This window comes from Conger conger, chromosome 8 (genome assembly GCF_963514075.1).
Source record: "Conger conger chromosome 8, fConCon1.1, whole genome shotgun sequence".
In the NCBI taxonomy this organism is placed as follows: domain Eukaryota; kingdom Metazoa; phylum Chordata; class Actinopteri; order Anguilliformes; family Congridae; genus Conger; species Conger conger.
The window spans coordinates 16,984,804-16,996,288 of record NC_083767.1 but is presented as its reverse complement, the minus strand read 5'-3'; the positions used below and the strand labels follow the sequence as shown (position 1 = coordinate 16,996,288).

General features: G+C 39.6%; 1 protein-coding gene across 1 annotated transcript; it reads left to right on the top strand.

Annotated features, from left to right (window-relative positions):
- Positions 1-293: 293 nt before the first annotated feature.
- On the top strand, positions 294-6,488 carry LOC133135568 (tryptophan 2,3-dioxygenase B-like). Its single transcript, XM_061252664.1, has 12 exons — positions 294-439; positions 784-886; positions 1,331-1,421; positions 1,806-1,876; positions 2,122-2,249; positions 2,392-2,578; positions 3,029-3,136; positions 3,221-3,338; positions 3,787-3,844; positions 3,935-4,014; positions 4,706-4,796; positions 5,389-6,488. The coding sequence occupies exons 1-12, from the start codon at positions 405-407 to the stop codon at positions 5,561-5,563; spliced, it is 1,245 nt and encodes a 414-aa protein (XP_061108648.1). The 5' UTR covers positions 294-404; the 3' UTR covers positions 5,564-6,488.
- Positions 6,489-11,485: the final 4,997 nt, after the last annotated feature.

Below are 11,485 nucleotides of genomic sequence, written 5' to 3'. Positions count from 1 at the left end.
CAATGCTTAAGTTGTGTGCACCACCTTTAAATTTGTTTATTTGTTCATTTATTTTTGTGTTTTCATAAAATAGACATATATTTTAGGAACAGCGTGTTTGTTGTGAGGATATCTGGACATAATAAATCTGTCATTTTAACGTTCGGTAGATGACTGTGCTCCTTGCACTGATAGAACAAAGTCCATACAATTTCTAAACCCTCCCAGAAAGGTAAACATTGTATATTTGGTCAGAACAAGCACAACTGGGAGGGTTTGGAAATGCGTGATTGATTGGACATGGCAAAGCCTTAAATAATGCATTTTTAGGGTTGACTCGAGAAAGAGTACAGAATAAGCACACCGCCAGAGGCACAGGAAACTGAACAGAAGGCATATTGCTGTTTTCGAAAGTTGGACTAATCATGAGCGGATGTCCCTATTTTGGAAAGAAGCATCAGTATGTACTGTAACACAGTAGATCTTGCAATGCAGAACTTTTCTGAATACTTCATGCAAAGTAGATTTTGAACCATTTCATGGTACACATTTGTAATGTACATTTTTTAGGAATTTATTGTAAAATGGCGAAAGATACAGTAAATCGCCATTAAGGAAAATTATCATTATCAGCTTACAAATTTCCATGACCCATCAAACATTTTTCCTGGTTTTATTTTTTATTTATTTTATATATAGAATTTTTTATGGAGCCACTGAATAAACAAGCAGGTCTACGCATGGCCTTATGGAGTTTGACACACTGGTTTTATTAATTTAAATAATTTATTTTATTGTATTCAGGTTACTTCCAAATAAGCTCCAGTCCCAGGAAGAAGAGGACAACTCACAGGCGGGTATCAATAAAGCCAGCAAAGGAGGCATCATCTATGGGGACTATCTGCAGGTAAGAATATTCACATGTAGCAAAACAGTGCAAAAGCAATCACAGCAATTTTTTACAATGTGTACGGCAGTCAAGACTGTGCAACAAAGTGAAAACGAATGACCTAAAGATGGCCACATCACTACACAGATACTGTGTTTCCTGCATAGTCAAGATTAAGAATAGTGCAGGTCTGCAACAACATTATAAAGCATACCCAGGTGTAAAATCCAGATAACACCAACTTGAAATTACATTACTGTTTCAAAACATAGCTTGAGCTGGTCAAACCATGTTGAGAACGGAGCTGGTCTGAACTGGTCAATCAGCAACCAGCTGTTTCAAAGCATAGCTTGAGCAGTTTTTTTCAGCAGGGTAGAGCTGAATTCAGAGCAAGCACAAAGATTTATGGACCTAACTTTGAGAAGTGAATCATTTTTTCATGACCCGTGCTTTGTTTTGCAGCTGGACAAGGTGGTGACAGCTCAGGTTCTTCAGAGTGAGCTGGCGGGGAACAAGATCCACGATGAGCACCTCTTCATCGTCACTCACCAGGGTAAAACGTAATAAAGTGTTTAAACCTGGCTTGGTTAAAATGGGAAAAGCAATGCTATTTGCTTGCTTTAAATGAAATATTGTCAGCTGAGAATTTGAAGGTTCTAACTGACATTTTTTTAAAAGTTTGTTAGTGTCATAAATATGTTGTTTATAAGGCACTAAATACATGTGTGAAGCTTTATACAAAAATACTGTCTAAAAGTGTGGAAAAAATGCTAAATTATACATTTGTATCTGCTTGGAGCCCATTCACTTTGGAATCTTAGAAGCTCAATATCAAAACTCTCAGAACGCAGATATAACCTTCTAATTCTCGGTTCATGATATAAGAATGCGGAGTTACTTTGTTGTCATTTTCGTCTTCATTTGTATTTTATTTCAGCTTATGAACTCTGGTTCAAACAGATATTGTGGGAATTGGATTCGATACGAGACATTTTCATAGGTGGCCATGTGAGTACCATTATCCTTCAATCAAAATAGCACAGATTTCTACATTATATAATACTTCAACAGCAGACAGACTGAAAGTCAATAATTATTGCAAAACTGTCCAGTGCAATATTTGTTTGACCTGTCTACTTGACAAGAAGAGGTAGCAAAAGCAGTAGTGTGTTGATACTAGCATTAAAGCTGTTTCATTGAAGAATGACCAGTTTCCTTGATGTTACCTATTCTAAATATCAATGTCTCATCAGGTTCGTGATGAAAGGAACATGCTTAAGGTCGCGACCCGAATGCACAGAATCACCATGATTTTCCGGCTGCTGGTCAACCAGTTTTCCGTCCTGGAAACAATGACGGCCTTGGATTTTTTTGACTTCCGGTGAGTTGCCATGGAATTTCCCCTACATTAAGGAACATTAAGTGGAACGGACTTTATTAACATGGTTTCTTTTGAATACATTTCAAAGTGTGTGTGGGTCTGTATCAGCCCTTAAGCACTGACTCATGTTACGTGTGCGCAGAGATTATCTGTCCCCAGCCTCCGGGTTCCAGAGCCTACAGTTCCGCCTGTTGGAAAACAAGATTGGAGTTGCGGACAGCCAGAGGGTCCCTTACAATCGACGCCATTACAGGGATAATTTCAGAGGCGAGGACAGTGAGCTGTTACTGAAGTCTGAGCAGGAGCCAACGCTGCTGCTTCTAGTGGATGTACGTACTTTCATTACATTACATCACATCATATTACAGGCATTTAGCAGATGCTCTTATCCAGAGCGACGTACAATGAACTTTCCTACCACAGATTTGATATCAGCGGTTTGGGTGGCCGGCAGTGGGCTTTCAATGAGATCCTTTAAGTGGCAAATGTACAGATAAAACAGTTATGTTAAGGGTCTGTTCTGAGACCCTGTGGGAATGGTGAAGGTTACTAGTTAGACCAGGGATAATGACAATGGCAACAGTCTATGGCCACCCTTTCTAACAAATGAAAAGTAAACTCTCACCTTTTTTTCACTTTCCGTTTGATGGCAATACATGTACAGTAGTTGATACATTTATTTACCCCTTGATAACTCTCTTGACCTTGAGAAAGGACACTGCTCTGTTGAGTGTTTTGTTGGAAGTGTAAAATGACTTTGAGTGAAATTCCCCTTTCAGCAATGGCTAGAGAGAACCCCAGGACTGGAGGAAGAAGGATTCAATTTCTGGGGCAAACTGCAAGCCAACATCAAAGAATGGCTGAGATTGGAAAAAGAACAGATTGAGGTAAATTATCTTTTAAATAACATGAATCATTAGAGATGCTTGTTTATACTGATATACACTTCATCTATATGTTTCTGCTGACAGAAAATGACAGAGTTGGAGTCGGAGACAAAGGAGGAAATGATGGCAGACCTGAGCAAACAGAAAGAAAACTTCACGGCTCTTTTTGACGAGAAGCGTCATGGCCACCTGTTGAGCAAAGGTGACGGTGTTCTCCATGTCTCTTACCTTTGTGATAAGTTACCCATTTTAAAAGAATAATGTCATATTTCAAACATCATCAGAATATAGTGTTTAGCTTACAAAATATACCGTAGACATCATTGCTGTCTTACAGGGAACCTAGCAGGGTGGCTTTTTAACCCTTGTGCACTTAACGTTCTGTATACTCCCCTTGTCTTAAGGGTCAAAAATGGCCCACCTTCACTAAACTCCGAAAATAAAGCGACTTAATTGAATTTTTAACCCAAAATCTAGAAACAACCTATCACTCATCACAAACTTTGTCATCAAATTTCAAGTTGAGAAAAGATCATTTAGGCGGTTTTCTCTGCATTTAAACACAGTGGCGGGTCATTTTTGGCCCTTAAGGCAACACAAGGGTTAATGAACAAACAGTGTTGAATTTACACAAATCTCTACTCACACAGGAGAGAGAAGGCTCTCTTACAAGGCACTCCAGGGAGCTCTGATGATCTACTTTTATAGGTAGCCCATTTCCTATTCACACCTCGCCTTTCGCCCCGGCACGTGGGGACGCTCTATCTCACACCTGCCCGTGTCCCTCCACCCCCACAGAGAGGAGCCCCGCTTCCAGGTGCCCTTCCAGCTCTTGACCTTTCTGATGGACATCGACGGCCTCATGACCAAGTGGAGATGTGAGCTCCCGCTATCGACACGCTGCACAGCTAAAAGCAATCCCACTACACCCAATCAAAGCTTTCATGTTCCTATACTACTGCACCAAAATAAATACATAAAAAATAAGTAAATGATACATGGGACAAAATAAATATTTGCCCCATATCTCTACCCCCCCCCCCCCCCCCCTCACGGAATAGACTATAAACTAGCAACAAGTAGTGGCTGTGGATTTAATAGCAGAACATAAGATTAATGAAGAAAATTTCAAAAAATATGAATTGAGGAATTGAGATTGCCTTTCCCCGCCCACAATTGATTTGTATAGTTTGTTGTATTTATTCCAAGCAGTTTGATATGTTATTGTATAAATGTGGGAAAAGCTGAACACTATACTAAATCAGCAGAGTGGTTAAGCCCACCTCTTGAACAAACGAGCCTGTTCTCCCATCAGTCTCCTCTCAGGAGGTAGGTTGTTGAAGTCTAAGCTTCCCTTTAGCTCCCCCAGTGGATATTTGCTTTTGAAACTGCAGCAAAGTCTACATGTAAGAATGTAATTATGGTTCTGCAAAGAAGTACTCAGAGCTACGAATATCCCTCTAGGTAGTTATTTTCATTTTGACTGACACTTTCCCTTGGCCCCTCTCCTCTGCAAAAGATTAGAACCATAATCCTGGTACCCTCTGACTTCTTTCACCTGTCGCCTAGACAACCATGTATGCATGGTGCACCGAATGATTGGCAGCAAAGCTGGAACTGGGGGATCATCTGGTTACCACTACCTGCGTTCCACCGTCAGGTATAATATCGTCTTCTTTAAATAACCATTACCATTAAACCGCTAAAGTCTCTGAGGGTTTTTTTGTATTCCTACCTTTTTTCAAGGCACAATTTTCAATCACTATGGCAACAGGATATACTGTTTGAAAGCGATAAGACTCACGGTTCTATCTGTATAAGCTATTTTAACATGCTATTGCTTTAGCAAAAACAGTTCCTTATTTTGTAACGTGTGTGGGGGGAACTCACCTTCACCTTGGAAATCCACATACTACAAGAAATACAGTAATGTCAGTGTCCTTTTCACAACAAGTGTTCAGTGGACCAAATGCATAATTATGCCTGTAGTCAAAAATGGCTACACTGATGGTGATTTTAAAAAGGCCTACACACATATTTTAAGCCTTTAATCCAAATAAGCTCAAGTGAAACAAGCATGACAGTGCTCCTTTAAACTTCACGGTTGTTTTCTTAAAATACAAACATGAACTTAAATGAATTTTATTGTCTACAACCATAATTTGGACTTCACTAAATTGTTGTGCCCTCTTGTCCTTTTTTTATTTATTTTATATGTTTATTTATTCTCTTTTTATTTATTTGTTTTGCAGTGACCGTTACAAGGTCTTTGTGGACTTGTTCAACCTGGCCACCTTCCTGGTGCCTCGTAAGTGGGTTCCCAAACTGAACCCCAATGTTCACACATTCCTGTACACCGCTGAGCTGTGCGACAGTTCTTACTGCAGCAGCGAGGACTCTGACTATAACGAGGATGCAACTGGATAAAAACAGTGTTGTCTTCTTTCAAAGTATAAATGCAAACAACGCATACACCATCCATCACATTTTAGATAAAATGCTATATGTAAATACTATTTATATAATGTATATGCAGCAGCATTATCATGATTTGTGTGTTGATGTGATTTATGTACATATGCCGATTTATGCCATTGACATAGGGCAGCCTGTAGCATAGTGGTTAAGGTACATGACTAGGACTTGCAAGGTCGGTGGTCGGATCCCCGGTGAAGCCATGATAAGATCCGTTCAGCTGTTGGGCCCTTGAGAAATGCCCTTAACCCCACATTGCTCCGGGGGGATTGTTTCCCGCTTTGGATGAAAGTGTCAGTCAAAGAACATATAATGTAAATAGACATCCTTGATTGATTTTCATTGAGAAAATCTGCATGTTTAGCTAATGCATTGTTAGGTGTAAAAGAAATTGATTTCTGTGTATCTTGTGTAGCTGAGGCTCCAGCTTACATTAAATTGCTAGGCGGTAAGCTATAGTAGCTAGTAGGGGTGGGAAAATGTGATGCATGGATCTTAAGGTGGCAAATCAAGTCATCGAATTGAAATGTTAGAATTGCTTATAATTGATTAAAATAATAATTTTGCATAAATATGGCTGTGAATGTAAAGTTTAGTATATTGTATTAATTGTATATATTCCACTATTACTGAGTACATATATTTCTTCAGTCACATGTGTGCATTCAGTGTATTTTTAAGAATAATTTTGTAATTAAATGGATTGAATCATATTCATGTAATCAAATCGAATTGTGGTGAAATGAGAGATCGTATCTAATGTTGTGAAATCAGAGATCTACATCCCTTGTAGCTAGAATATATGCTTATGTGAAATGTATTGAGATTAGTCAGATTCTCTGTGAAACTGATTAAACCCAAAATTTTAATGTGGAAAACAAAATCAAACAAAATGTATTTTTTCATAACCATTTGCATTATAAATTAGAACAGTTACACATAAAAACATATCTGAATTCAAAACAGAGAAGACCGTGAACAGGATTCTGTGGCAACTCTGTTAATTTCTGCATATTGCAGTGTATTCTGTGTATTAAATATCAACATTATATTTTGGATGGGCGGCCTGTAGCGTGGGCGGCCTGTAGCGTAGTGGTTAAGGTAAATGACTGGGACACGCTAGGTCGGTGGTTCCAATCCCGGTGTAGCCACAATGAGATCCGCACAGCTGTTGGGCCCTTGAGCAAGGCCCTTAACCCTGGATTGTCCCCTGCTTAGTCTAATCAACTGTACATCGCTCTGGATAAGAGCGTCTGCCAAATGCCAGTAATGTAATAATACCATCTGTAATGGATACCATCTGTTCCAAGGAACACATTGGGAACACATACCAACCTCCTTCACCAGTGGAGTGGTGCGTTGTCTCACCATTACATTTTGTTCTTGTTGTATTGATGGCTTGTGTTTATCCTTTTCCCACCAAAACAACTGAACAAAGAAGAAACAACAGCACCACCCAGGAGGCCTGGAGGCAGCACTGGAAGATCCTGTGCTGGGTCATCTTCCTCTCAACTGAGCGGGGGAACTGCTTTAGGAGATATGGCTCATTTTGTTTCCCTTCATTCTGTGTCATACACGCTCCTGTATGACACACAAATACTAGGGTAGAGTACAATGCATAAGGTCACAGTACAAATCTTTAGCCATAGATTCTAGCTTTAATTGGAGGTCTAGCTTTTAGGTTTTAGCTAAATACTGTAGCTCGGTGGTAGACCAGGTTTACTCAGCATCTGAGGTTTTGTGGCTTATAAAACAGATAGGCAAATCTACAAATTATTCCCAATTTTAGATCTCGCAATATGTTTAAAAGATTAATATTAATATGATTTTTTTTTTCTTTTTCCAAAAAGTCCTCATTGAATATTTTGCAGTACATTCCATTTTTTGAAGGATCTTGGTATTGCCTTTGGCAGTCTGAGTAAGTCATTGCTAACCACAGCATGAAGAACTTTCTCAAATCACATGATGCCATTTCCTTGTAATGAGCAGTTTTGGCCCGAAGTTTGGAACACATGGTGGGTGTTCAAACAGTTGGAGCACTCCAAGGTACATTTACTTTGGTATACGGAAATAACACAGAGCTTGTTTTAAGTCACTGACTGTTTATCCTCAACCAGAACTGCCTCAGTGAAACTACATTTTCACTCAGAGGATGTTCATAGTTGGGGTTTAACCTTCAAGCTAATTCTGTGCTCAAAACACAATAAAGGTGTCAGGACAGATGAACCAAGCGCAACCAGGAAGTATGCACAGGTTTATTCAACTCAGGGCAGATCAAACAGGCAGGGGTCAATCGCCAGCAGGGATACTCAGAGGCATGATCGCTGTCAAAAGTGAGTCCAAACAGTAAGGCAGTCCAATAAGGCAAAGGTAGAGAGGGTAATCCAGAAATCAACAACCAAAAGTCCAATTAGTCCAATTGGCAACAACAGATCAAAAGGAAGAAGGCAGAAGGAAAATCCAAAAAGCAAAGGTAGGGGTGCATGAAACAGGTCAAAGCACGGAACAGACAGTCAGGAAAACTGAAGGAAGGAATGAGATAAACACATTACAATCTGGCAAGGGATAGACATATAGGTTTAAACACACAGGCAAATGAACTGAAATGACAAACTGGTGTGAGAACAGGTAAGAAGACACAGGTGAAACAAATTAATCAGAAGAGAGAACATTAACACAGAACAAGAAAACAAGAAACAGAAAACACCAAAACAGAAAAGAACATGGAGTATGATAAAAGGCAGAATTTGTTCTTGATCAATGTCCTGTTATCTATCATTTGGATAATGTGTCTTTAACAAATCTCCTTAGAACCAAGAAGGTAAATTGGAAAAGAGTGGCTAGGTATCATATACCGGGGGAAAGAAAATGCAGTATATACTCATTGATGACTGCTTAAATTCCTGACAATTCAAAACAGCAATATGATTGCACTGTAAGCTGAAGCATATTTTATAATATTGTTTTCATACTTGTTCAATTATGTACAGTGCTTAGGGGTTATGAAACAAACTATGAAACAAACAACAGACACCTACGCAGAGGCTTAATGCATTTGTCCTTAACAATCACCGCATTTTCATCTGCGTCAATGCTGGCCAAGTTACAGCATACCAGATCTTCCTGCTATTCCAAAGTCACTTCCGGGCTTTGGGGGTGCTTTCATTGTACCTTTTGCAGGGCTGCTAACTCTCACACATTTGCCATTAGTGCCTGCTTTCAGGCTCTGTCACACACGCTCATGCTACCCAAACATGCTAAATACAAAGACAAGCGACGAAAAACAAGGCCACTCCCTTAGTAAACCAATTATGTATCAGCTCACAGGACAAAGTGAGATTGACTCAGAAAAGAGAGACAGACTTGTCAATTGGTTATCAATCTTTGTTGGCACCCACCACCCCAACCTCAGCTCTCATCCCCGGAGTAGATTTCATTCCTCATGAGCCTGAACCATGGAGACGCACAGCTAAAGTAACAGACTTTGATGCAGGCATCAGTTTGTTGCAGTGACACACCGGATTTAATAGTGCAGCATGGTGGCACAGTGGGTAGCACTTTCACCTCACAGCAAGAAGGCCCTGGGTTCAAAACCCCACCTGGGCCTTTCTGTGCGGAGTTCTCCTCATGTCTGCGTGGGTTTCCTCTGGGTACTCTGGTTTCCTCCCACCATCCAAAGACATGCAGGTTAGGGACTACAGATGAAAAATAGTTAATTAGCTAACTCTAGTGCATTTACATTGATGTGGGAACTGAAAATGATGATGAATGTGGACTGTCCCTGGTCAATTAAATAAATAATTTGCGGAAATTAAAGCAATAGAGCACAGGTTCCACTCAAGGTACATGTTATTCATTTTAAATTAAATATTGTGTCAAATCATTGTTTTAAGACCTAGACATTCTTCTTGCTCAGCCAAGCAATAATTCGTAATTATTTGTATGTCACACAACTAGAGCCCCTAAGGCCATTTAAAGTCATCAGCCCCACCTAATGTACACCCACAATGTGTATACAGGAATAATAATAGGACATTAAATAGTTGTTAACCTTTCAAGCAGGATGGAAACTGCTGTCAAACACAATGCTGAAACGAGTTAACATTGCATGTTGTTTATTCAGTAGCTACAATTCCCACAAATTCCACTTGAGGGCAATATTGGTACAACGTTGTATGACTGCAATTCCCAGAAGTTCAACTAGAGGGCCCCATTGCCAAAAAAACTCCACACAAGACAGCCATCCATCTATTACAGTGGTGAGTCGATGGTTTTAGTGACATGGTGGGTTTTCTGTGCCAGGGGTATTGAGGGGCAGCTCAGTATCCTGGATCTGTTCGTAATTGGAAAACACACTTTCCTCACGTCCAAGTACATGTGGTTTGGACTGAATGTAGTAATTGCTCCCCAATATAATTAAAGAAATAAAAGAAAAACTAAAATTCGGTCAACATCAGGGGTACACAACTCCAGTCCTCCAGGCCGGTCTACGTACTGATTTTTGTTCCAACCAATTGCCTTGTTTTTAATTTGCTGACAGCTCTAGAAATTACCCTGGTTGAAGCCTGTACTTGAGCCCAGTAAAATCTGCAGCTGTAGTAAAATCTGCATGCACATGTCAGATAAGATATGATTGAGTCAATTAGATAATTAAGTTGGCACAAAATCCTGAAATGGATCAGCCCTTATTGTGCACCCCTTGTCTACCAATTTATTAGGTAGACCTGTACACCAGCTTGTTAATGCAAATATTGAATCAGTCAATCATATGGCAGAATCGAAATGCATAAAAGCATGCAGATGTGGTTAAGAGGTTAATCTGTTTTTCAGACCAAACAATCTCATGTGAAATAATGTGCTGAACTATAGTGACAGTAACTGAAGTTTACAAAAAACTGTGTTTTTGTTTTGATTAGTTATCCTCCAAAACATTCGCGGAAAATAAAAGGGGAGTTAAAGGGACTGCCAAAAAACAGAAAACCCCTTGTGACTTCTGTGACAAACACCCAGCCATACAAACAAGTACGCTTCAGGGAGAAGTAAAGGATGTACTGATGTCCCCCTTCTATCTCGGCAATAGTGAAGCTCATTGCAATGTTTCATCTCGCATTTAATTCAAACGAAAATAGCTGCCACAGCTGGAATATGTACACATTTTGTCCTGTGCTGGATATGCTTATCTTCACGCAGTGAAGATATTCAATGCACTCAACACCTGTTTTAACTGAGCTGGAGGAACAATAGGTAATAGGTAATAGGTAATAGGTAAACCGTTTATCCCTCCCCCTTCTCTGTAAATGTGCTGACATTGAAATGCCATTGGCTGTGGCAATTAGAACCAATTTTCAACCAATTAGCTTGAATTATTGTACAGCTATGCAATGTTTTGGTACAGAGTGTCAGGCCGTCAACGGTAAAGTTTGAAACCAGAATTTATTGACTATAAACACAGGCAGAGGGTGAATCATGTCAGTGAGGCTTTTTCAATGATATGAAGGGATTTACAATGGTTTTGTAACAATGTTTTAATCCAAAAATCTTACCTATTGTACCATTAAGATATGTCTCTTTCACAAAATGCGGTTTGTAGGCATTGAGTAATGAGCTGCAGCCTTAGTAAATAAGATGTTAATTTCAGGCAGACTGCGATGGCATCAACACACTCTCATAAGGCTGCATTTTGCACTGCGAGCTTCATGTACTTCATGAACTCTGGCTCTTTGTCTCGGATTCTGAAAATATACAACCCTGGAAGACAAATAATTATGTCTGATTTAGAGCCTTAGAGTTTATTTAATGTTGAAGGTTGCATTTTGATGTGTGCTCATTCCGTATGCATGCTATATTATTAGATACAACCTATCATGCACTGTT